The sequence below is a fragment of the Mus caroli genome, unplaced genomic scaffold, assembly GCF_978045245.1.
Source record: "Mus caroli unplaced genomic scaffold, Mus_caroli_1 scaffold_19, whole genome shotgun sequence".
In the NCBI taxonomy this organism is placed as follows: domain Eukaryota; kingdom Metazoa; phylum Chordata; class Mammalia; order Rodentia; family Muridae; genus Mus; species Mus caroli.
The window spans coordinates 73488457-73516249 of NW_028227274.1; the positions used below are offsets into that span (position 1 = coordinate 73488457).

At 46.2% G+C, this 27793-nt stretch overlaps 1 protein-coding gene across 2 annotated transcripts in view; it reads left to right on the forward strand.

The window, feature by feature from the left end:
• Positions 1-27793, forward strand: part of Dym (dymeclin) — a 273725-nt gene that overhangs the window by 214613 nt on the left and 31319 nt on the right. For both annotated transcript variants that reach the window (XM_029471781.2, XM_021150437.3), the window contains one exon: positions 14426-14539. In XM_029471781.2, the coding sequence (XP_029327641.1) occupies positions 14426-14539 (114 nt within the window). The remainder of the gene's footprint in view (positions 1-14425; positions 14540-27793) is intronic.

Sequence of the window (27793 nt, forward strand, 5' to 3'; positions counted from 1 at the left end):
CATTAGACACTGTTAAGCTGTTTCTAGCTCAGTTCCCTGGAAAGCTAATGAAGGTGGAATGTCGGCTGTGTCACCAAGCAACCCCACTCCGATACAAAGCTATGATGAGATGACATTTGATTGGCAGGCTGAGTCTGCACCGGGAAGAACTATAAATACCTAGTGAGAAGCAATCGTTTGGGATGTTTAAAAGTAAGAGATCCCATGACCAAGTGTGTCCTTTGTAAGGACCCAGAAGCTGGATGGCTGCTCCATCCACACATAATGGTCTGATTCTCTCACATTAAAGCTGTCATTGAGGGGACAGCAATTATCTGTGAAGCTACCACAAGGATTCTCAATGAGGCCTGACTGTTATTACAGCTTCTCCAGGGCCTGGGGCAGGAGGATGTCAAGTTCAAGGCCTACCTGCGTGCACAGAGGGTGCCTGAGACTCCTCTGTGGCTGTGCTTCTGTCCCTTTCTCATTTTAAATCAGTCTGCTCCTACCGTGGCCCTTTACACTTGGGACTTGGATCCTGTAAAGCATCACCTCAGAATGGGCATCCCAGTGGTGAAGTGGTCCTGCCTTCTGTTTGTCTGTAAGTGTATCAAGCTCCAAGGAGAGAACCGTCTTTGTTTTCCAAGTTTGTCCAGATCTTTGCATTCTAAAAATGTTTAATAATGATAACCCTTGCCAGCCCCGGGTCTCCACCTCTGTGTCATCTCATTCCATGTGACTGCCCATGAGGCTTTCCCTCCTCCATTCTGTCCTAATTAGGGTTACTGTTGCTGCAGTGAAACACCATGACCAAAGCAAACTGGGGAGGAAAGGGTTTATTTGGCTTATACTTCCATATCACTGTTCATCATCATACGAAGTCAGGACAAGAACTCAAATAGGGCAAGAACCTGGAGTGAGGGGCTGATGCAGAGGCCATGGAGGAGTGCTGCTTACTAGCTTGCTCCTCATGGCTTGCTCAGCCTGCTTTCTTAAAGGAACCCAAGACCACCAGCCCAGGAATAGCACCACCCACAATAGGCTGTGCTCTCCCCCATCCATCACTAATTAAGAAACTGCCCTTCAGCTGGGTCTTACATTGGCACCCTCTCAGTCGAGGTCCCTCCTTTCACACAACTCTAGCTTGTGTCAAGTTGACATCAAATTAGCCAGCACGCATACCTTCGCATCCTCTTCCTCCCTCACCTCTCCTTCTTGGGTGGTCTCTTCAACACATACAATGGACAGATGATCGTGTGTACCTGCAGTCTCTTGGGGCGAGTACTGCTTCATTCCCAGTACTTTCCATTGTGATGGCCAAGGTCTCTGTGCATTTCTGACAGACAGCTAACCCAGAGCCAGAAACTCCTTGTGGTCACAGATGTGCTGATGAGAGGTCTTTGTGAGCTAACACAATTTCGGATGCTTTAGTTTGGAAGCTCTTTGCTTCTTTTCTCCTTGTCTTCATCTTTGCTCTTCTTGCACGTTTGCATAGCATTTGTATGTCTTCATTACTCAACAAACCTCTGAGGTGTATTCAGTTTAATCCTTGATTTGCAGATAATGGAACAGGTTTAGAAAGCTCCCTTTGTTCACAGACATACAGTGAAGAAATGATAGAGCCAGAGCTCAGGGTCAGATGCTTCAACGATAAGGCCCGGCCTGCTCCCCAGCCGCCCTCTGCTTCTCCTTGCTATGCCTCTCCATTCCCTAGAACCATGTGAGGTAACAGTACACACAACCTGAAGCTCTTACTGTTTCCCCTGTCCTTCAAGCTCGGACCGTACAGAGTCCCATTCATATGTATCGCAGTAGAGTGGAAAGAGAATGTGTCTGCGAGCTGGTTCTGGTGGCTCCAGCCTGTGATCCCAGGACTTAGGAGCCAGAGGTGAGGATCACAAGTTCCAGGCCAAGCTGGGCTATGCGCCAAAAAGGACGAAGACAAGACCTGAGGGGCTTTATCCTTTGTAAGGACATATTCAAGCCATCTACAGATTTAAACTCTACCATTCCTAACTCAGTGCATTTCGGAAAGGATGCAGAGCAGAGGGGGGACGAACAGTGGCCTTGCTGCTGAACACATGCATGGAAACAAGCAGGGTAAGCATTGGGCCGCGCGCAGTGCTTGCTTGCCTGTTGTTGGGGTGAGCCATCCCATGGATGGCTCTTAACCTGCATTCAGCAACTGTGCAGCATACAGCTTTTCAGTTCACAAAATCCATTTCCTATCGAGAGCACTCTGAATACACCTGAACAGGCTTTGTTAATGATGTTCGATGCTGATCTCGCTGGCTCCTTCTCCATCTCTTGGAGGGAGACAGTCCTTGGAGAGAGGGGACACGGCTAGTGTGAAGTCACCCTGCCACTTGAATTCAGCTCTTGTCACTCTAAACCCCATGTCCTCAACATTTCCTCGGAGAAACCTAAGGAAGTCTCACCATGAGTAAGGTTTCCAACAATCCAGCAACTCTGTTAGATGACGTAATCAGAAAGAGTCCTGAGCACAGTGGGAGTCCAGCACACTCAGGACCCCGGAAGCTGTACCAGTGCGTCCTCCTCTTTACTCTTTTGTACTTCACGTCTCCTCCCTGAATACGGAGCCAGGCGCAGCCAACCTTGGCTGCTGTAAAAGGTTGGAGGACAGGAGGAGTCTGCTGTTAGCTTTAGCTGATGGAGTTGAGAACTGGTATTTTTCCATAAGATTCGGTAATGGCTGAGTAGCTCAGGTGGGAACGGCTAGTCATTGAGCACCTTTAATATCTGCTAAAGGAAGAGGATGTGTTTTTCAGATGCCCAGTTTCATATCACCCACTGAATACAGTCTTTTCTGTCCAGAACAGAAGACAGTGTCATCCGACTGAATTAAGGAGCAGAATCAAGAGTTAGGACTATTACCATGAAGACTTGAGTAACTTCCTAAGTAGCCAAGGCAGGAAATGCCTGAAAGACCATGCTAATCTCTGCGTGACGAGTTTACAGTTTACATTGTGTTTCTGGTCCTGACCATCTTGCTGCACTCCAGACCAGCCCATTCAACCGTTTCTTTGACAGTCCCACAAATACTCAGTTGATCGAATCATAAACGTTTATTTTCTCCAAAGAGTGAACACAGGACTTTCTTCTCTTCAGTTTTTCCAATCACAGTAAATTGTGTCAGGATCTATCCAGTTGTTTAAGGGGGGAAGAACAGTGTCATAATTGGGGTTTCACTGCTATGGAGAGACACCATGACCAAGGCAACTCTTATAAAGGACAACATTTAATTGGGGCTGGCTTACAGTTTCAGAGGTTCAGTCCATTATCACTGTGGGAAACATGGCGGCATGCAGGCAGACATGATGCTGGAGGAGTTCTGCATCTTGATCCACAGGCAGCCAGGAGGAGACTGCATGTCTTGTTTTGTTTTGTTTTTCACACTAGGAGGAGCTTGAGCATAGGAGACCTCTAAGTCCCACCTCCACAGTAACATCCTTTCTCTAACAAGGCCACATCTCCTGATAGTGCCCACTCCCGATGATACTACAAACACTTGAGTCTGTAGGGACCATTCCTGTTCAACCACCACAAGGAGGAAAGGGGAATGGGAGCAAACTGGAATGGAGGTTGGAAGTCGAGATTTATAACGAGAGGTTAGGAAGCTCTCTGAGGAGGTGCATTTGAAGCAAGACTTGGAAGAAGGGCATAGTGAGCCCTGTTGCCATCTGGACAGATTGCTCAGGCTGAGAACAGGGGTGAGGTGAGGTGAGGTGAGGGAGAATTGTTTGGGAAGGAATGGGAGAGGATGTGTCGAGAAGACGGATAAGGCCAGGTAATAGCCACTCCTTTGTCAGAACCCTCTTACCTACTTAATTAAAACGAGTGGAGACCTTCTATCATATGACAAACTATAGGCCTAAAGCAAACGTATAGGAGGTTTTTTGTTGTTTGGGGCTGGGATGGGTTGGTTGGTTTATGTTTGTTTTGTTTTTATATATCAGGGAGCTGAGGTCATAGGCAAGCAGGATGCCTGGATCTCCAGAAAGAATAAACATGCTCTCCCACTATTCTCTAAATTAAGGTGAGATGCCAGGGCTGGGTCCATGTGGCACAGCATAGAAGGACTAGACCACTGCTGTACAAGTGAATGAACAGAAGCCAAGTTTTGCCTGAGGATAAGTAAGAATAGTCTGAGATAGCATGCAAAACACCACCTTGTGCCATTAGAACACTTGGTTACTAATAAAAATGGAAGAAAACACCTATTTGGGAGAAAGTGTCAAAAAACTGCATTAGCCTTTAAGAATACCATTAGAGCTATCTGTCCATCACAAAACTCACCCTAGGGTTATTTGGCTGCCGTGAAAAGGGGGAATGAAAACAGGGAAAATATCACACTGGACCCTTGGCATACAATCTCCTTAAAGACATAGTCTTAAAGTAGCAGGGCCAGGGTAACTGCTTTCTGCCACCAGCTTAGCAAGCGCTAAGTCATAAGGGATGGCTCTCTGCTGCTGAGAAAGGATCAAAAGCACATACATGGATAACCAAAAGCAGACAGGGAGCAGGTGCTGCTGTCAGAACCTGCAGGGCCTAAGAGAAGGCTCATTACCATTGGATGGTGCAGTAGGCTCATTACCATCGGATGGTGCAGTACACTGAAAGGAGCCATAGCAACCAAAGTCTCACATCCAGTCACATCCAGCTTACCCTCCGAGTAATCGCTCATCCTCAAATCTGGCCCACCGTCAAGGCCACTTCAGTCTCTACAGCTCTCTGCACAGTGTCCAGGGCTCAACCAAACACAGTGAGATTCCCACCCCCCAAAAATCAAGAAACAGCAGAATAGACTCAGTGATGATTCAGATGTTAAAACTCTCAGCCAGGCACTTACATTATTATCATTAAAATGAATTATCATTATTGATAATTGTTATATTTTATATGTGATATATATTGTTTATAATATATAAGATTATATTATAGAATGTTATATTTTATACTATAATTATATGTAATATAATTATAACAATTGTTATTGATTATAAAATGATGAAGTATCATTACATTAAAATCATTAAATGTCTAGGACAACTATCAAGAAAGTATGACACACACACACACACCCCACCCTAATCCAGACTGAAGTGTGGCTTATACAGCCTGTGAACAGATATCATCTATAGTTTTAAAAAGAAGAATGTAAGAGAGACCCTGCATTCTGACTCACAGAGCTTGGGATACTCTCTACCTTGTCCTTTACAGAAAAAGCTTGCCAACTCCTGACCTGGTAGAATAGGTAACAATGTGTATAAACCGCTAGTAATATTTTCCCTTGTATATCAAATAGAATGCTGTGCCAGAGAACCACGATGCTGGGCTCGTCAGTAGTCCTGGGTGTAGCCAAGAGGCTGAAGATGTGACTTTTAAAGACAGATTACTAAGAATAATGCTAATGAACACAGTAAGAAAGGTGTGGAAAATGAGAGTTCAATACCCAAGAGCTATAAGGTGACATCAGAGAGTCCAACATCCGTGTTGTTGGGGTGTGTCAGAAAGAAAAGAGAAAGAACAGACCTAAGAAACAAAAAGGCATCAAAGCCACAGATCCAAGACTCAGGGAGCACCCCAGGCAGAGTCGGTCTGTTGAACACCCACACACTCTTTAAATATATAAAATATAAAGAAAAGAAAGAATACAGACCCACATGCAGTTAAAGAGCAGCATCGTAGACTCAAGCCTTGAGAACAGAGGAAGACAAATGGTAACAGAAGTCTTGTCAGAAACGTACCTGAGACAGTGAATGGCACTTTATTTTTTTTGTTGTTGTTGTTTTTTTTTTCGAGACAGGGTTTCTCTGTATAGCTCTGGCTGTCCTGGAACTCACTTTGTAGACCAGGCTGGCCTCGAACTCAGAAATCCGCCTGCCTCTGCCTCCCGAGTGCTGGGATTAAAGGCGTGCGCCACCACGCCCGGCTGTGAATGGCACTTTAATGCAATGGGGACGACATCTTGGTAGCCTAGAACCTACTCACTCCACAGAGAGGACAGAGTCCGGAAACATGATGGAGGTGTGGTCAGACAGAGAAAGCCTGCTGCTGTTAGATACACTGTAGGAGTCCTGCAGGAACTTAACCTGAGCAAAGAGACCACACTTGGCAAAAACTCGGCTCTACAAAAAGAAGGCAAGAGTTCCCAAGTGGAGACGCCACAGGGTTGCGCCTGACTTCGATTCCCTAGCACCCATGTAAACCCAGATGTGGTGAAGTCCCAGCCCTGGGGAGTGGCAGAGGGTCCATGGGACTTTGCTGGCCAGTCAGTCTGGTTTGTAAACAGAAACTACCAGCTTCAGTGAGAGACCCTGTCTCAAAGTAAGGTGGAGAGCCATCGCCTCCACACACAAAAAGACTTCCCAAAGTGGTAAAGGTAAAAGAAACTGCCAAAGGCTCATTATTACATTGACCCACTGTATAATTGGCTTTTAGCCAAGCATTGTGGTACACACCTCCTTTAATCCTACCACTTGGGAAACAGAGACAGGCAGATGTCTCTGAGTTCCAGGACAACCAAGGCTACATAGTGAAACCCTGTCTCAAAAACAAAACAAATGAGAATAATGGGGTTTCTAAAGAGGGAGTTACCAAATCGTTCTGTAAGGAAGTAAATAGTAAATGGTTGAGAATGTAAGAACTACAGTTTCATCCCAGCTACTGAGCTCTGAGCTTGTAGTTCAGTGGCTGCCACAGGAAATACGGACACCAATAGGCTTGGTGCATTAGAATACAATTTTATTTATGAAAGCGGAAAACAGGCCAGGATTCATAAAGGGCCATTTATTTAATTTTTTAATTTAATATTTTTATGATACAAGAAATTATGCAAATAAGTACTAAAGAAAACCGCCTGAGTCCAAGACTAACTTCTCACTTTTGGGAAAATAATGAAACTACTATGTATTTTGAAAGAAGAGCTTTGACGTAAGCAGTGCGTTGGGCTCGCTGGCAATCGTGCTGGTTTTAACGTGAAAACTTCCCCGGAGTTTACTTCAAACGTCACATTGTGCTACTGCTTTAAATAAGGTGGCTCTTACAGAGCATACCTGTGAGCGGTATGCAGTCAGGATCTAGAACACCAAGGAAAGAAGCACACCGATTGGCTAAGGGTACGGTGTCTTGTGCATGGGTTTCACTTAATAGACTACCGTCCTGCTTTCTGGCTATTGACACCTATGCGGCCAGAGTGGGAACTGAGCTTTGCCGTACATTAGCCCAGCAGAGTAGGTGAGCAGTGACACCCGGGTGCTTACCGTATAGCATACTTGTCCATCTAACCCACTTCTCGCAGCAGACTGTCAGGCAGGACTGTATTTTTATGTCGCTTACAGATCAGGACACTCAGCACAATAGAGGTGTGAGATAACCTCCAGGACTCCGTGCACAGCTAAGACTTAATGCCAGGCTATCCGACTGCCAGCAAGAGTTCTCTTCACAATGGCGTGATGCCACCTCTGAGAGCAGTTGAGTGTCCTACAAGTCACCCTGCTGGTACACATGCAAGACAGGGCCCAGATATTGTCTCTCCTCCCATTCTCTCTCATCCCTTATCTCCCCAAGGCATGCCATCTCTCCTGAAAGCAGAAAGCAACATCTTACATTGAGTAGGCTGTCAGAGTACATGTTGATTAAAACACATGCCTTTAATTCCAGCACTCAGGAGGCAAAGCAGACAGGCTGGCCAGCCCTGTCAATGGCCCCCAAGCCCCCTAAAAAAAAGCTTGGGGGAAAGACAAAACAAATAATAAATGCATACCTACTTTACTTTCTTTTTTTTTTTTTTAAAGATTTATTGATTATATGTAAGTACACTGTAGCTGTCTTTAGACACTCCAGAAGAGGGCGCCAGATCTCGTTACGGATGGTTGTGAGCCACCATGTGGTTGCTGGGATTTGAACTCTGGACCTTTGGAAGAGCAGTCAGGTGCTCTTACCCACTGAGCCATCTCGCCAGCCCCCTACTTTACTTTCTAAAACATGTTTATTAACACATTTAAAAAAACAAAAAACAAAAAACCAAGCCAGTTGTGGTGGCACATGTCAGTAGAATTTGCTGAAGGAGGCAGAGGCAGAAAGATCACAAGTTCGAGGCCAGCCTTGGCTACACATTTCTTTTGCTGGGCAGTGGTGGCACACACCTTTAATCCCAACACTTGGGAGGTAGAGGCAGGCAGATTTCTGAGTTCAAGGCCAGCCTGTTTTACAGAGTGAGTTCCAGGACAGCCAGGGCTACACAGAGAAACCCTGTCTCGAAAAACCAAAAAAGAAAAAAAGAGAGAAAAAAACAAAACAAAACAGGTATGTTGGCTCATTTCTTCATCCCAGCCTTTAGGAGGCAGAGGTAGGTGGATGTCTGTGACCTTCAAGGCCAGCCTAGTCTGCATAGTGAGTTTTGGAACAGCCAGAGCTACAAAGTCCCAAGGCTCAGTAATTAAACATACACACTGCTCTTCTAGAGGACCTAAGTTCTATTCCCAACAGCAATGTCAGGAACCTTACAACTGCTTATAGCACAGCTCCAGGAGGCCCTGGCCTCTTTCACGTGCACATATGTAAGCTCAGATAAGCTTAGTTTTTAATACAGGAAATACTCGAGATGAAAGATGTAATGTAGGTTCTTGAGCCAGACACGTCAGACAAAATCATAACTCAAGACTAGCAGAGTGTCTTAGTTAGGCTTTCTGTTGCTGTGAAGAGACACCATGACACCACCAGCCCTTACAAAGGAGAACATTCAATTATGGCTGGCTTGCAGTTTAGAGGGTTAGTTCATTATCATGATGGTAAGCATGGTGGCATGCAGGCAGACATGGTGTGGAGAAGGAGCTGAGAGTCCTACATCTGGATCGACAGACAGCAGCAGGAGACTGCCACACTAGGCCTAGCTTTAGCTTGAGACCTGAAAGCACACCTCCACAGTGAGACACTTTCTCCAACAAGGCCGCACTGCCTACTAGTGTCACTCCGTATGGAGCAAGCATTCAAATGTGGTTTTCTATGGGGCCATTCCATAGAAAAGTCCACACAAAGATTGGTTTAAGAAAAAGAGGCTCTGGAGTCTTTCATATACTTACATACAGGCACAAACATAATTAAGATTAATAAAAGTAAATCTTAGAAAACAAAAACAAACAAACAAAAAAATCTCTCTAGCCAGGCATGGTGGCGCACACCTTTAATCCCAGCACTCGGGAGGCAGAGGCAGGCGGATTTCTGAGTTCGAGGTCAACCTGGTCTACAAAGTAAGTTCCAGGACAGCCAGGGCTACACAGAGAAACCCTGTCTCGAAAAACAAACACAAAAACAAAAAATAAATCTTAGAAAAAAAAAAAACTGGCACTTCTCTTTTGATTCTTGGGAGAATGGCTAGTTTGTAAGAAAGAATGTTTGCCTGGCTAAAATGTCCCGGCTCCTTTTACCCTTGCCTACCCTGGGAAAGCTGCTCAGGTCTATAAAGTGTGATGGTAATGACCATTCACTATCTCACAACAGGTGGTTAGAGATGATGTTTGGTTCTGTGAGCTGATAGGAACCACAACACCTGTTACAGGCGTCATCATTGAAGTTACTAATGCAACCAGAAGTCTAGACAGCTAGTAGAAAAAAAATATTTCATAGCTCCTGGATTATTTTTTTTATAGTCTTTGCTAATTCTGAATTTGAATTTTGTCTGAAATGTTCAACTTAACATCCTATATTACATCTTTCATCTCCACCATTTCCTATTTTAAAAACTAAGCTTATCCGGGCATGCTAACACATAACTATAATCTCAGCTCTCCAAAGCCGAGATGAGGGCCCTCAAGGTGCCTTGGTAGGTAACGACATCTGCCACATAGGCCTGGAGGCCTAACTTGTTTTCTAGAACCCACAAACTCTACAGAGTTGTCCTCTAACCTGCTTCTGCATACCGTAGCATATATGTCCACAACACACATCATACACACACATAGGTGTGGGAGGGGTGGGGGTAGGGTGGGGGGTGCTTTTAATTTAAAAAAGAAAGAAAAGAACTGAGATGAGGATTGCAAGTTCCAGGTCAGTTTAGGATGCATAATGAGACCCTGGTTTTTGGTTGGTTGGCTCATTGAATTGTTTGTTTTGAAAACATATTTGGTGACAGAGTACTTGCCTAATATATGGGGGGAAAGCCCTGTGCTTGGTCCCTAGCACCAGGGCAGGGGATTTGAGTCACCTAAGTCTGGGCTCCATTTGTCACCTGAGAATTGGAGACATAGTGACACTAGAAGGAGCGTCCAAGCTCCAGCCACACCTGACACACTCCATCCGCTCACGGCTCTTTCATCCATACATAGGAAGAGATTTTATCAGCCTCATAGAGTCGCTGTGGGCATTTGATAAACAGTCTAGAGAGACTGCAAATAAATAAATAAAATCCATGTGGCTACCCTGCCATTCTCCTGGTGACACAAGAATCCATCAATGGCTTAGAGTTCATCCAGTATAGGCCACAGAGGGAACAAAACAGACCTGTCATCCCAGCTCTGTATTTGGTTAAGTGACATGTGAGAACTCCTGCTTCAGTTGTGTCTCTAGTATGAGTGCTGTAGCTTCCACTGAGCTTTGAGTGTGAGCACTTTGCTGTCTTGGTCAGCAGTCCCCCTGAGTTGCACTAGTATTCCTTAAGATCATGGGAGGGCATATTAGAGCTTCATTTATACATCTGAAAATAAAGAGATTTCATCTTACTGGTGGTATTGACAACGGGCTGGCATGACTTGGTAGTAGAGCTCTTCCTTGATAGTATCGGCTCTAACAGTGTGCCAAGGTGAAGGGCAAAACTCTGGGTAGTCTGAGGGAAGGAGGGGAACCTCAGTACATGGGGTTTGGCAGGTGTGTCCCTGCCCCTGGGGCTCCCAAGAAAGAAAGGGAAAAAAAAAGAAAGAAACAATAATTGTGTTCCTCTAGGATCTGGATTCAGTTAGAGAAATCTTTGAAAACTGTCATATTTATCCCCCAAGTTGAGAGAAATACAGTAAGATCAGCACATGTGACAAAGGACAGTGCAAAATTGTCATCTCCTCCTAGAGCAGTTGCCACCTTGTGAAGTAGAAGTGAGACTCCCATGCAATCTCACAAGAACTGGGTCCATCACCTGACTAGGAAGGTGTCTGTTCAGTGCTCTGGATTAAGCCATGAGTCTCCCGGGAGTGGCAGCACATACCTTTAACCCCAGCACTCTGGAGAGCCGGGGCTATAGAGAGAGACCCTGTCTCTACACAAACAGATAAGTAGATTAGATAGAGAGAGAGAGAGATGGATCAATGGACCGATGGATGAATAAGACGAGTCAACTCTCTCCTTCCATAATACAGGCTTCAGAGTAGATCACCAGGCCTAGCAGCGAGCTCCTTTACCTACGGAGCCATCTCGACATCCCATGCGTGCCTTCTTAGCCTCACTTTATGCTGTGCTGGACAGATTGCTCAGTGGTTAAGAGGTCCGGCTGTTCTTGCAGAGGGCCATTGTTCAGTTCCCAGCACTGGTAGCTCATAACCATCTTGCAGCTGCAGCTCCAAGGCATCTGATACCTCCTTCTGTCCTCCTTGGGCATGTGCTACATGCAAGCAAAACATATGCCACAGAATTTTTAAAAGAAATCTCTTACTAGCTAATTCTGCATGTAGCATGTTACATAATTTATAAATAAATAAAACATTGCAAGTATATACTTTTTTTTACAACTTGTACTCACATTTAGTCAGTAAAGTTTGAGAACGTCTGTCTGTCCTAGCTTCTGGTTGACTCTCAGGAGACCTGGGACATCAGTTAGAGGGTCCCTGACCAGACCCAGGGCGGTATTTCACAAGGCTTCAGGGCTGCTTCTGATGATCTGATGTATTTGGAAGTCACTCTGTGTCTCCTGAGCATCACCCAGCCAGTAAATATACAAAAACTGCAAGCCTCGGCTGTCCAGTCTGAGTTTTAGTCATAAACTAATTCATTGGGGTTTTTTTACTTCTTAGAATTCTATTTTCAACACGTGTTCCTTCTCAATGTTTTTGGCTAAAGAACTTAATTTTAATTAATTTAATATGTAAGGCTAAGTCACAAGAAACTCAATATTTATGCATTTTAACCATTGTGTATATCTTTGTTGCATATTTAATTTATTTTTAATATATCATTGTTGTGTGTGTCAGATATGTGTGTGTCCATGCATGACACTTTGAGATGGGTCCCAGAGATTGAACTCGGATCACCAGGCTTGGACAGCAAGTGCCTTTACTAGCCTAGCCCTCTCACCAACCCTTTTGTATACTTTAAGATTCTAACAAGTCTTTGGTAACGTGTTTTCTCTTTGTGATGTGCCTGTCGCCAGCACTTAGTTCCCTGTATAATAAAATCCCGTCATATGCCTTGGGCACTGTGAACAGAGCTGTAATCCCAGAATCCCCCAAAAAAACCCTGTAATTGTGTTTAACACATATGAAAAGCCAACCTGTTGTGGGCAAAATGAGCAGTTTGTAAAGTCGCTGGCTGCCTTATGGTTGCTCTTTGCCTGAGCGGAGAGGTACACACTTGCCGACCGATGGCTAGAGTAGTGCCTTCTCCCAGAGTGGAACTATTCCTGTGGCATTTGCACAGTGTGGGAACTGTCTACTAAAACAGTTAAGAAAAATGCCACTACTCTCCAAAAGTAAGTACTTATGAGAGATATTTCAAAGAAAACATGAAAACGTTTTTTAAAAATTTGTGTTACGTATTTTACATGTACAATAGAAGCCATATAGGAAACAAAAGGAAGAAGTTGGACATTTTAAAATCTTTTTTTACATTTTTTTGGGGGGAAGCACATATATGGGGATCAGGTGACAACTCAGAGAACTGGTTCTCTCTCTCCACCGTGTGGGTCTCAGAGATGGGACTCAGGTCATCTGGCATGGTGGCAAGAGCCTCTATCGGCTGACCTGTCTCAGCAGCCGGCTGTTCAGCCTTTGGAAACACATGTTTACCTTTTTGCCTGTCTGAGTGAAGAGGTCAGCAGTCCTGCTGATCTGTAACACTGTGGATGTAATAGCACTTTCCTGGGAACCTCCTACGGCATTCTTTGTGGTTTGCTGGACTGCTTGGTTGGCATGGGTTCTGCAGAACTCGGGCTTGAACCCAGGACTTCACATAAGCTATCCATCGTTAAGACACTAGCTACAGCTCCAGCTCCACTGGCAGCTGCCTTGTGTTGACTTTGGTGTGTATGTTTCTGTTTCTTTGTGCAAGCGCACAGGTGAGGAGCCCAGGGCAACCTCTGCCTTCCTTCAGAGACAACACAGCACTTTCCTTCCTTCCTTTGCTTTTGTTTTGTTTTCTTTTCCTGAGACAGAGTCCCTTAGTGACCTGGAATTCACCAGGTACAGTGGTCTCACTGGCCAGAAAACGCCAGGAACCCTCTTGCCCCTGCTTCCCCGGCACTGGGATTATAATCACAGGACACTACTTCTGGATTTCTTATGCAAGTCCCAGGAACTAAACTCTGGTCCTTGTACTTGCAAGATGATCTCCACCCATATGAGATCCCTACCCCACGGCCTTTAATTTCCAGTTAGAAATTTCCAGTGTCCTGGACTGGGGCCGTGTTAGCATTTTGCTGCATGGTTCAGGCTATATAGTGTCACCAGTCGGAAGCTTGCTGTTGCTGTCCCTGGTGAATGGCGCTAAGAATGCTGCAGATGAGTTGAAATCATAGATAGTTCCCAGATACCATTTTAGCTGTTAAGGTTCTTTTCCTACATGCCCTCTTCTGGGCCCTCGTGTTAAGCTTGGAATTGGACACACTGAGGAGTCTGCCTTCCCTTCCCACTTTCTGCTCAGCACCGCTCTAACACGAAGAATAAACAGAAAACAGGGCTGCATGGAAGGCGGCCGGATAAAGCCTCTCAACTCACAGGATGGCCAGCCACCATGATCACAGGGCAGACTCGTGGTTGCCATCAAACCCTGTAGAGAGGCCAGCAGCTAGGAGGTCAGATAAAGCAAGGTCCAGGTCCCCTAAAAGTGGAAGAAGGAGGGCTTGCCTTTGGGTGAGAAGGGCTTCCCCGAAAATCCATTTCCAGCAACTTCGTGGTTCAAGCTATGCCTTTGGTGTCATGCCTGTAATCCTGGCTGCTTGGGAGGCTGAGGCAGGAGGACTATAAGCATTATTGATAAATAATAACGTAGGGGCAGGAAAGATGTCTCAGGGGTTAAGAGTGCAGGCTGTTCATGCAGAGGGCCTGGGTCCACTTCCCAACACCCACATGCTGGCTGACAACCATGTGTATCTCCAATTCCTGGACATCTGATGCCCTCTCTGACCTCCGTGGACACCAGGAATACATGTACCACACATGCGTATATGCAAGCAAATCACATAAAATCAAACAAATAACTATTTGTTTCCATGGCTCTTTCTTTACAGGTGATCTCCTTCTTTAGCTCCAGACTTCTACAAGCTGGAGCTGAGCTGTCGGTGGAAAGGGTCTTGGAAATCATTAAACAAGGGGTTGTGGCGCTGCCCAAAGACAGACTAAAGGTAAGCCGGCTACAGAATAGCCCGTGACACTGGCTATTGGTCACTCGAGGCACATAGAGATCAGCATCCGGCAGACATGACTCAGCCTGGTACTGCTCACCAGTGCTCATGTCCGAGAGGCTAAATATTCCCTCTGCTGTCTCCTGATACCAAACCTGCAGTTCAGTAGAGAGTAGCCAGATACGCGTTCCCATCGCTGCACACCCCACCAGTAAGTCCTGCACCTGTATCTCCATGAGAACTCATAGTTTCCGGGTATATTTTTAATCCTGTCAAACAAACTGATGTCATACAGACATCACAAAAGGCTAATGGGCAGGCGGCGGTGATGGCGATGCCAATACTGTGGTGCCCGGTGTTTGTTAGTGCCTCCCGGGGTCATGCTGGGACCTCAGCCTCTGAGTGTACCACCTCACCCGATACCCTACTCGAGCAGCCGCTGTTAACAGCTGAAGTCGTCAGGTGAAGAGACCAGCATGGAAAGATTCATTTCCCTAGAGTATTCCAACCAGGAAGTGCTTAAGCTGAGTCGAGCCCAGGCGGTCTGTCCAAAGGCCTTGCTTGTGGTCCATTACTGCTTACTGTATGCCTTCATACAGTAATGGGAAGAAAAGTACCATGGGAAAGGGGGAGATGCTGCATCTGACGAAAATACTGTACATCTGTGTGGCAGAGGCACTCCTGAAGGGGCTGAAAGTCCACGCCTCAGACCTGACCCCTTAGGGCAGTGTTTCTCAGTCGTCCCTGTGCTGCATCTCTTTAACACAGTTCCTCATGCTGGGGTAATGCCAACCATACAATGATTTTTGTTGCTACCTCGTAGCTGTAATCTTACTACTGTTATGAATTATAATGTAAATTCTGTGTTTTCTGATGGTCTTAAGTGGCCCTTCTGAAAGGGTCTTTTGACACCACACACCTCGCAAAGTGTCATGGCCCCCAGGTTGAGAAGCACTGTCTCAAGGTGAGGATGTTTCATATGTCAAAGAAGATAATTGATTTCTCAACTTACGATAGCAGAGAACACGGTAATGCCTGTAGGCCAGAAGCAAGGCACTTTGCTGCAAGCACAGGTAGCTTGTAACGATGAAGAAATTAGGGCAGACATTAAGCAGAACTGTTGCCCATCCAGTGGTCAGTGGTGTCGTGAAAACAAGCCTGAGAAAGGCATTTTTCAGCTCAGCATCCCTAACCTCCTCTCTAGTCTGCTTCTGTCGCCTCCCACGCTACAGAGGAGAGCCAAGATCCTTGCCTCTCCTAGAATCTCCTCTCCCCTAGGAGTCTACCAAGGCCGCTGGAGCATTGGAGGGCAAAAGAGGGGAAGCTATTCTCCAGAGACAGACAGACAGGGGGACACACACACAAACACACACAGCTTTTAGCCAGCTTTACGTTACTGTAACAAAATGCCTGAAGTAATTAACTGAGCTTGGTTGTAGTAGCTTCATCCTGCGGATCAGTTGGCTCTCTTTCTTTGTGCTAGTCAGGAGACGCATGTTATGACAGAAGCTTGTGACAGAACTGAGTTCTGTGCCTCCTTCAAAGCCAGGGAACAGAAGAGAAAAAAACTAGGACTGCAGTGTCCCCTCGTAACCTGCAAACCTACCCAGTCCCTCGCCGTGTTTCCACTTGCGCATCCGCCCCACGAGCAGGAGACCAGGCCCTCAGTCTGGGGCCTTTGGAGAACATCCAAACTGCAGCTCCTGTCTGAGCCTCCTGTAGGTGGCTGAGGTTGTCAGTGGCAGCCAGAGATGCTGACACGTGCAGCAGCTCACCGAGAGCTCTTCAGTGCCTCTCAGGAAGTCCTGTGGACTTGAGTAGCTTCTGTTTACCCTATCAAACCTGTCCGGAGAAGTAGAACCCGTGATTTCAGTAGATAGTGATTTAATATAGAAGCTCAAAATCTCAGAGAAGCCTGAGGGAGCACAGCTAAAGGAAACCACAGAAGCTGCCAGGCTGTCCCCACCAGTGACCTGGGTTGCCTGGAGCATCAAAGTGGGGGTGCAGGAACAGCTGGCCAGGCTTCAGCCAAAGTCTTGACACTGGGTTTCCTGTGCCAGTGAGGGTAAACACACACGTACCCCCTTCATTGCCATAGCCTAAGGCTAAGCCCTGCAGAGCCCTGTTGGGAAAGGGTACAGGCTCTCAGTCACTGCCCAACTCCATAGAACGAAAGGGGAGGAGAGTGTTTGGCAACACCACCACCACCCCAGACAGTGCGGCACGAGGTCTGTCTCAGGATGCTGTAACACATCATCAGAAGGAGCAGCATGAGTCTGCTCAGACAGCTGCAGACTCTGCTGGGGGTTTTATGAATCCAGGGAACCAAGGAGCAAGCTGGGGTCTCTAGTCCAGAAGGAGAGGACAGGGTTACAGTTACATACCCATGTGTCCTTTAAACAAAATTGAAGTCCAAGGTAAGTAAATGAATAGCAAAAGGGTTTGTTTTTTTTTTTTTACCGTATTCTGTATTTGACATGGTAAATGTACATACTTACATTTTAGTGCAAGTATTCATATGTGGGGTCAGATCAGGGTAGTGACATATCTGTCACCTCAGACATTTGCTGTTTGTTCTGGGGGCATTCACAAATGGTCACTACAAGCTGTTAGGAAGTGTTCACTTGATTAGTGCCAACCATAGTAGTTCTCCTCTGCTAAACATGGTTCACCCCACATCTCCATCAGCCATCGTCCTCCTACACACCCTTGCTGGGCTCTGGTAAGCACTCTTCTCCAGTCCGCTGCTCGGCGGTAGATCAGCGTTGTACTACCACATATTAGTGAGAATGTTTCTCACAGATTAGTGAGAAAAATCCAATGTTTGTCTTTGTGTGCCTGACTTCTGTCTTCCATCCATGTTGCTGTAAATGGCAGCATTATTTATAGTTGAGTAATACTCCATTGTATATGTGTACCATATTTCCTTATCCAGCCGCTCATCCACAGCCCCTGAGTTGCTTCTGTTTCATGACTATCGTAAAGAGTGAGGCAGAGAAGGGCAAGTGACTGTTTTATATATGTACCTGTGGTGGTCTGAATCGGAGTGGCCCCCATAGACTCATGTGTTTGAATGCTTGGCCCATGGGGAGTGGCACTCTTAGGAGGTGTGGCCTTGTTGGAGTAAGCGTGTGGCTGTGGGGACGGGTTTTGAGGGTCTCCTGCTCAGGCTAGGCCTACTGGGGCAGTCTCCTCCTGCTCCTATGGATCAAGATGTAGAGCTCTCAGCTCCTCCTCCAGCACCATGTCTGCCTGCATGCTACCATGTTTCCTGTCGTGACAATCGACTGAACCTCTGAAATTGTAAGCCAGCCCCAATTAAGTGTTTTCCTTTATAACTTTGCCGTGGTCATGGTGTCTGTTCACGGCAATAGAAACCCTAACTAAGACAATGCCAATACTAAGATTGTCAGATTTCTTAGTTAGGGTTTCTGTTGCTGTGATGAGTCTCCATTACCAAAAGCACCTCGGAGAAAGGGTTTGTTTCTTTTTACAGCGTGTAGTCCATCATCCAGGGAGGTCTAGTCAGGAACCCAGAACTGGAGGCAGAAGCTGATCCAGAAGCCCTGGAAGACTGCCCCTTGCTGGCTGGCCACTCATACTGCCTGCTTTCTTAGTTACACAGAACCACAGTCTAGGAACGGCCCCACCCACAGTGAACTGGGCCCTCCCACATCAGTCAGTCAAGAACCATGCCACAGGCTTACCCACAAGCCAGTCCTGTGGAGAGTCCCTCTTCCCAGCTGACTCTAGCTGTGTCAGGCTGACATAAAAGTGACCAGAACACTGAATCTATTTCTAGTTTTCCTGGTATAGTCTCTGTACTGATTTCTTCCACACTGTGCCAGTCTTTTTAATCTTTTGACACTGTTTCTCAAATGTCTGGCAAATGTAACTTCTCAGTAAATTTTAGAACTTAAATTCCACAATAATAGTAATGCCAAGATACTTTTCTAACTGTTTTTATGGTTGTGAGCTGAGCTGTTCCTGTTGTCATGTCACCACAGCTTTCTAGATGATGTAGCTAAGACCTCAAGACATTGAGTAATGTTCGGATGCAAAGCTGGGCCCAGCTACATGCTAAACCAAAGCAGCCTTTCTCCAGGCAGTGTTTTCACCCTGTGCTACCCTGGCCACTGGGTCATTATGGTTTCCAGACGCATGCGTTAGGGATAGTGTGAGATTCTATTTGGTATTATGTTAGTGAGCCCAAGTGTGAGCCAGAGACGCAGGTGTGGTTACGGTGTAGAGCCTGTGAGTCACATGAAGTGAGGAGGGAGAGGGTCCCGGGAGATACCACGAGCAGCCACTGCAAGCATTGTCACGGGTGAATCAGGGGTTTCATCTTCGGGGTGGTAAGTGGGCCAACAGAGCTCTTGTTCACTTTAAGAAGGTGTGTCTTCTCAGCCACTTCCTGAAACATACCTGCAGCAAACCCGGGGGCTCGAATCCGTGCAGAGGAGAGCTCAGGGAAGACGTCCTGTGGGAGCCTGGCCGGCGGCTCCGTTGGTGAAGCTGCTTGCTGCGCATGTGTGAAGATCCACAGCAGCCATGTGGAAGGCTGGGCTCAGAGAGAAGTCTGCAACCCCATTGCTGGGGTGGAGGACAAGTGGACCCCCAGAGCCCATCAGTTAGCTAGTCTGACCAAGTTCATGAACTCCAGATTCAGCAAGAGACCCTGTCTCAAAATTAAGGTGGAGGGGCTGGGGAGCTGGCTCATTGGACGAAGCACTTACCATCCCAATGTGAGGATAGGCGTTCCACTCTCCAAGACCTGTGTAACTGTTGGGTGGGCATGGTATCTAAGTGTAATTACAGTACTTACAAAGTGTCAGCACTGTTAAGTCTCCTCAGAGCAAGCTGTCTACCTAGCCTAGCTATGTCACTAAGCCCTGAGTTAGGCTGAGAGACCCTGCTTCATGAGTAAGACAGAGAGCAGAAGGGCAGAACTCCTGATGCCAACACCACCATACATTTGTGTATACAACACACACACTCACACTCACAAAGTCTTACGATGGAAGGCTGCTCAGATTTATACCAAAGATTTCTTCTGATTCTTAGAGTCTAGAATTGTCTTTTCTGCTTCTATGCTGAATTCTGCAGAGCAGAGCCCTGTTCCCAGCAGATAAAGTCTGCAGTTACTCTGGGATTCTAGACAGCTCATGGCCCCTAAGCCTCCTTGCCCGGCCTTCTTCCTCCCCATCCCCCTTGCTCCAGGCAGCTCTGCATCTGTGTCCTTCCCTGGACTCCCTTTGTGGGTTTGCTCCTACGGCTCTCATCTGGAGGTGGCATCCCTTTTACCTTGGCCATTCACTTAGTCAGATCCTGAACATTCCCTCAAGGCCCTGCTGAATTTCAAAGGATACCTGAAGACTTCCCTTTTATTCTTGTATCCATGTGTGTCTCTCAGTAAAATGCCCAGAGCACTGTATCCACGGCATCTCATCCTCTTCTGCCCTGTTTTAGGTGTTTAATGTCTTTCCCCTCCACAGTAGCTGATCTGCAGCCCCAGCTGCCTAGTTCAGTCCATGAAGTGGTTGGAGGGGTGAGCCGCCTGTGTGTACTGTGTGGGGGAAGTGGGGGGCCGTCCCCATGCAGGAGGTGAGAAGTCAAAAATTCTGTACCATTAGATGTTCTTTTCAAAATTGTGTTCTGCCATCTTCTAGAGTCTTAATACCTGTAACTGCCTCCCCCTGTTCTTGGCACTGTCCTAGCCACGATGGCTACAGCAGAGGACAAGAAAACAAGCCCTGCTCCCATCGAGCAGACTGTGGAGAAGACTCACTCTAAGCTAAAATGTAAAACAAATGGCTGTCTTAGAAAGTAGTGACTAGCAGAGAAGTCAAGGGCAGAAGAGGGTGGGCAATGGGGCAGGGGGAGTGTGAGGGCGGGGGTGGGGTGGGGCAGAGTCCATGGTAGAGTCTGTGCTGTTCTCATTGCTGCTGTCATTGGTGTTTTATTTTTACAGAATTTACAGTTACAGAAAAGTAACATAACTAGTGAGCATTCCAACTTAGAGAGACGGTCCAGGTAAACCGCTTCCTGGATCTGTGCCAGGCACAGTGGCACAGGTCTAGGAGGAGGGTCCTTGGTGAGCTCCACATGACAGAGCTGTTCTCTCACAAATGAACAGTGTCTTTGATGGTAACACCAAGGTCATGCGCTGGCCTCCACACACATGCACATACACTAACAGACATATGTAACACACACTGGTATCCTACGGTTAAGAAGCCACGCCTCCCACATGCTTGCTGTTCTCTCCCTGTACCCGCCCTGCTCTCTGGGAGCCTCCATGTTACCTGCCCTATCCCCGTAGTCTCCTCTTTCGTGGTATTGGTCTGTATTGTATTCAGGTTTTCCTGGTACTTTCTCTGGTTCTGTTGAAGTTGCTTGTATATGGCCAGAGCCTCTGAAGTGTTCACTGCAGTCGGGAGTGTGGTCTCTTCGGGACACTTCTCCTGAAGGTCTACTGGCACCTCCAGTGAATTGAACAGCTGTCTGTTCCTTTGGAAATGTTAAATGTCTCTCCTTTGGAGTCTTGCCCTCTGACCTTACCATCCATCAGCAGGTCTGGCTGACAACAGAGGAATGACCACTGTGCTCATTTGCTAAGGCTGACTCTGTAGTTCACTCTGTAGGTTTTAGTTCAGTGCTAACATTTGTTTATTTTTGCCCAGATTTCTCCAGCTTTGGCCAGTGAACTCCTGGGGTTGATTTCCTTGTGCTTTGCCACACCCCACTTTGTGGACTATGTGGAATGCTGCAAATTAGACTCGTATCTTCTGTGCCCCAGGTTCTAGACAGAGCTGGGCACTCAGCTACCTTTTGCCAGACCATTCCCTCCTCCCACTCTCCCATTAACAGCTAATGCATTGGGTTCTGTCTCCGCCCTGCCCAGGCACCTTTCTTGTTTTGTCTCTTCCTGGTGTGCCTCAGCTCCTTTCTTTCACCTCACCCTTACTAGCTGTGTCCTTGGTCCCTTCTGACACAGCCTGATGTGTTTTCTAGTTCTTTTAATAAACACTCTGCCCAAGAAACCTTCCATGGGCCATAGAAAATAGTGAGGCTTGACCTATAATATTGACCTTAGAGCAAAATGAATTACAGAGTGCACGCCACAATATGTGAATGTATTGTCTTTTTATTGTACTATACTCAGGAATAAATGATTCTTTGAGACAGTCACATATACATGGAAATGCAGCCTTTTATGGTTATGGCCAGTAGAGAAATTAGTTGATCTTTGGGGGTTCCAGAGAAGCTAACCCTTGTTTAGACTAATATACTATTAAGGCCAAGGTCACACGTAAATCCTTTAAGTCAGACAAGTAGTTTTGTTCTGGAACATAGAAAAAAAAAATGTACCCCTGGGCTCAGGCTGCCTGCACTCTGTGGTTATAGAGGTTGGAAGATGGATGGCTCCGTTTAAAAACAGAAAACAAAACAATCCATCACCCGCACTAGAGGGGAAGCTGAAGTTACATTTCCTCGCGCATAGTGAGTCATGCCCTGTTGGTCTAAATGAGAACCTGTCATTACCACAGATGCTGCTCAGAAAGAGGGCTGCTTAGCTTCAGAGCCGAGGCATCCCTCCATTGCTGAATCATTTTTAGGGGAGTTGAGTGTTTATAATAAAACAAATCAGCTAAAACCTTGAGAGTTTAATTCTCGGGATACTGCGATGTGTGACGTTGACTGGAAAGGCTGTGTGCATTGAATAGTCTTGGTATACCACATGCGCGTGCTCTAAGTCATTCAGGGTCGTTGGCTTCTATATGTAATACAATATCGGCATACGTGTGATAGGTTAGTAGGAATAGATTTCCAATTGGAAATACTATTTTAATAAATGCTATGGAAATGTAAATGGTGTCTACATGGTGGTTTATCACATATATTAAACACTAAATTTCAGGTTTTTGACGACCTTGGCTTAAGAGAACCATAGAACTCAGGAATTTTCTCATCAGCTAGGTAGATGAGCTTGAAGTTTTGACATTTTTCCTTTTATTGAAGAATGAAAACTAAATCTGTACAATTACTCTCCCAATATTGGACAAGTAAACACTAAGATCTAGAGCATGGTAGCTGGCATTCAACCAAATAAGATAGTTTTCAATCAAATGTTACTGGGCATAGTCTTCTAAACTATTTGCTTATTAGTGTGTGGGGGACTGCATACTCATTGGCTACATCTGTCTATACAGTTAAATAAGCGGGCTGGATTAACATCAGCCTACACGTTCTCTTCACTAGTGTTCCATGAGAAAGGCAGTGTGGGCTCATCGTGGTCTCCGGACCTCCCGTGTAAACAAGAGACTCTGAAACAAGCAAGCTCTGAAATCCTGAGTTGCTCGTTTCTCTTCTAGGGTTTAGTAGGCATAAAGTTAGTATGCCCTTCCCAACCACATCTGCAGCCGTGGCTCAAAGCTCTGGGGCTCTGTCTGCGTCCTCGGCTCGGCAGGGCCCTGGCTCCCATTTTGCTGGCTGGGAACAGTTTGAACAGACTGAAGGGACCGCAGTCACCCGGCCCCGCTGTGCTCACTGCCACGACAGCTTGTGTATGAGTGTGTAAGGTTCGTGGTTGTCCCTGTCAGGGATTCAGGTAATTATCTGTGTTGTTGGAGGATTAAGAATGTAACCTAATTTGATAATTAGGTGATATTTTCAAGGAAAACGCAATCAGAAGATAACTTTTCTTTTAATGCAAATAGGAAATTGTGGAGTAACTTGATAAATCGTAATTAAAAGTGGTAGCCAGCTCACACTAAATGAAGTTACTTTGTGGGGTGGGGAACTGTGTGTTTGTGTGAGTGGACCACAGTGCATGTGTGGAGGTCAGAGGCCAACCTCAGGTGTCAGGCCTGGCTTTCTTCCTTGTTTGAGACAGATTTTCTTACTGTTTGCTGATGTGCACACCAAGTGAGCTGGCCTCTTGAGCTTCTCATGATTCTCTTGTCTCTGCCTCCATCCTCCCAGGAGATTAGACACTTAGACTACTTGTCCAGCCTTTTGCTGGTTCTGTAGCCTGAACTCAGTTCATTGGGCTTGCCAGTGAGCTCTTTCCCTGCCAAGCAGGCTCCCTAGCCCGTCAGTGAGTTTTAAAAGTCTTCATTTTTTAAATGTAATTTTTAGAATATTTTCATTGTTGTCACTAATTGCATAAAGAGCGTCTTTCATACACACACAAAGTTGTATTAATTTGTCTAGAGGGTATCTTACTAAATTTATTCATCTGTAAGTGTTTTGCCTGCATGTATGCATTGTATGCTTATGGGACATATTTTATAGATTTTTAATATGGTCTTTAAAACTTCTTTTTCCTCCTGTTGAGAACCTCTTCCTTCTCTTCCCCAAATCACTTCTGCCAGGTATCTGATTCCTGTAATGGACAAAGTACATTATAACTTATGAGTGTGGTTTGACTGTTCATTCTACCCACGCTAGTCATTTTACACTGTATGAGCACAGTGATGCTGGCTATTGTGGAGGAGGGAAGGTACATACAACCTCAGGAGGCCCCAGGAGAGGAAGGTACACTCACCAGAGGTGCTAACACAAGGGCAGTTCACTTTGTCAGATGGTAGAGGGGACAACTTCTGGAACGAAGAGGTTACTGGACTAGGCAGGGAGAATGAAGGAGAGACGGGCTTGACCTTGTCTGTCTTGAAGGATCGGAAGGTTTCCATAGGCCGAGGTGAAGAAAGAATAGCTTGCAAAGGAAACCCGTGAGAGTGAGGGACAGTCCAGGGCACTGTAGCCTAGTGGCCAACAGAATGACTCATGGATTCCCCTGCCAAGTCAGTGTGGCTTTTGTCACTTGATGATACAATTATGTCCTTAGACTAGTGCTTTTCAAACTTTTTTAACTGTCACTGCCAGTTACACACACACACATGCACACACACTCACACATCTGTACCATGTGTAGCAGTGTACTCATTTGCATACAACTAAAACAAATTTGTGTAAAAACAGTACTCATTGAGTGTCCTGGCTGGTTTTGTGTGTCAACTTGACACAAGCAAGAGTCATGAGAGAGGAAGGAGCATCAGTTGAAGAAATGCCTCCATGAGATCCAGCTGTAGGGCATTTTCTCAATTAGTGATCAGGGGTGGGAGGGCCCACTGTGGGTGGTGCCATCCCTGGGCTGGTGGGCCTGGGTCTATAAGAAAGCAAGCTGAGCAAGCCAGGGGAAGCAAGCCAGTAAACAGCACCCTCCATGGCCTCTGCATGAGCTCCTGCCTCAGGTTCCAGCCCTGCTTGAGTCTTGTCCTGACTTCCTCCAATGAAGGACTGTGATCTAGAAGTTAAGCCAAATAAACCCTTTCCTCCCCAATTTGCTTTTTTGGTCATGGTGTTCATCACAGCCATAGAGACCCTAACTAAGACACTGAGTATGATGGGCTCATGACCCTGTATCCTTTTGAATTGATGGCCAGGCCTACTCAATGGATGTAAAGGCTGGCTGCTGTTTAATTCTTAGAATTTTCAAAATCCATGAATAGTTTTAAAATGCGGTCTTGGGAGGAGGGGTACATCTCCATCCTCCGATTTCAAAATGCAGATCTTCGGGCTCCATCCAGACCTGTGGCCCAGTACTGCTCTTGCCAAAGACTCAAGTTCAGTTCCCAGCAGCCACACCTGGCTATGTGCACATACTCCACATTCAGGAGAGGTTACAGCTCTCCAAGTCACCATTGCTGCACTCAGGAAGAAATGAATGGGGAGGGATAGCTTAGTTAAGGAAGTGTGAGTTTAAGCCCTAGATCTGCATAAAAAGTTATAAAGTAATGTATGTTTATAATCCCAGGGCTGGGATTATATGGGAGATGATCCCTGAGGTTTGTATGCCTGCCTTACCCTACTTTAGTAAGTTCTAGGCCAGTGAAAAATCTGTCTCCAATACAAGGTACAGCTGTGGGCATGGCGCAGTGGGTAGGAGCCCTTGCAGCACAAGCATGGAAGCCTGAGTTCAGTCAGATCCCCAAAGCCCATGGACAGAGCTGGGCATGGTGGCATACATGTGCCTATAAGCCCATGGACAGAGCTGGGCATGGTGGCATACATGTGCCTATAAGCCCATAGCTATGCTCATATGAAGACAGCAGGATGGCTGGGCTTGGTGGCCACTGACCAAGCTCTGGGTTCAGAAAGATCCTGTCTGGAGGGCTAGAGCAAGACACCCAGCATCCTTCAGTGGCCTCTGTGCCACATCTTCTAAGGAACCACACCCAAAGTTGTTCTCCTGCCTTCACACATAGGTGTACCCACACAAACATGCACACACACCAAAAAAATTGGGCTGGGGATTTTAGCAAACACAACTACATATCAATTCCATCCCAGTAATTTCTGAGAGCAAGACCTGCAGGAGAGCATAGCAGACCATTATTATATGAACACCAGACACACGGCCATGCTGCCTTGTCTAGGAACAAGGTCAGTGTTGCTGGTCTCCAGCTGTGAGGCTTTTGAGAGAATTCTATTTAATAAAGTCACTTCGAGTTCTTCTAATCTCAGGTTTGCGATGCCCTCTCGGAAATCTTGATGGCATCTTACATTTTGAGAGGCCCCTCCCACATGATCTCCACTTCTCTGCCCTAACCAAAACTAGGGGTGTGAAAGCTGGACCGACAGACAGACGGCCTTATGGACTGACACACAGATGGAGTTAGAGGTGGTTCAGCTGCCTTCCCACAATAGACACCTCTTGGCCACGCCTAGTTCGTCAGTGAGCTGGGCACTATACTCTTGTAGGCTTTACTTCCTGTTTCCTTTGACAGAAAACTCAGTCTCCCAAGTCCTTCCCTGCCATTTGTACCGCTTATATCCCATGATGCCCTGTGTGGGAGTGTGGAAGTGTGTGTGGGGGCAGGGGGTGTTCATCTCCCTTCATCCTGGGTTCCCTGGTGTGTTGTCGGTTTCTCACCCCATTCTTTTTTTTTTTTTTTTTGATTTATTTATTTATTATATGTAAGTACACTGTAGCTATCTTCAGACACTCCAGAAGAGGGCGCCAGATCTCGTTACGGATGGTTGTGAGCCACCATGTGGTTGCTAGAATTTGAACTCTGGACCTTCGGAAGAGCAGTTGGGTGCTCTTACCCACTGAGCCATCTCACCAGCCCCCTCTCACCCCATTCTTACTTCTCCGAGACACTGCCTTGCACAGAAGAGTCACTCACTAAATACTGCTGTGCGGTTGAAAGTCAGCTTAAGAATTAAGTTACTACTTTCAGGTATGGTGATCAGAGAATCAACCAATTAAAAGCCCCCAAAGAAAACTGCTACAGTGTGTGAACAAGTATCTCAGAGGAACTGGCCGGTGAATGAAGTCTGCTCCTGGAGTCGGCACTCACTTAGAAGGGAGATGTAGGCTTTATGTGATTCCATTTCCTCGGCTTTTATCCTGGAACCAAGCATCATCCAGGTAGTCACAGCAGGGAAAGGCAGTTGCTCTTAATGAAGAACTCAGACTCTTTCTGGCTTAGGAAACCACACCAAAGTCAGCCTGAGAAAGATGGATGCCGTGGAGAGAGGTAGACTCCCGAAAGTCAGCCAGACGGATCCCAGATTGTGTTCCTCCAAATGTCGCCCTGACTCCTGAGCAGTGTGTAAGACACTGACCTAAAACGGACATCCATGCCAAAGGCCAGAAATGTGAAGTAAGACAAAACAGTGCAGCCCTAGAGATCTGGAAGAATGAAGATAGGCACAGACTCGGGAAGGTCTGTCCTGCTGAAAGAGGGGAAATAGCAAGCTGTGTTCTTGTCTCTTTTGTCCCTTTTGAAAGCTTGGTCTAACTGTAGTCCATGCCCACACAGCAGAATCAGGGAACACATGGGAAAGTGGCAGCCTCTCTGGCCTAGAGAATCAGTAAGGGAAGGAACGTAGGGTCCGAAACCCTAAGAATCATGAAGGAGCCACAGAAGAGAAAGAGGAGTTCCTAAGACCCACAGCCATGACTGGACCATGATCCACACCTGCAGAATCAGCTCTTATGTCCCAGTCAAGGATGGGGGAGGGCTGCCCAGAAACCAGAGCCTGCTCAAAATACGGAGACTCTCAACAACTTAACATTAATTTTATTCAGGATACAGTCCAAATTTTTCCGACATCGAAAGAATCAAGAAAATGGAACACATTCTCTACATAAAAGAAAATCAATTAAGCTCAACCCCAAGATGAACCAGATGTTAGAACTTACAGACAAGGATTTTTGAAGTAACTCCTAATAACGCGTCT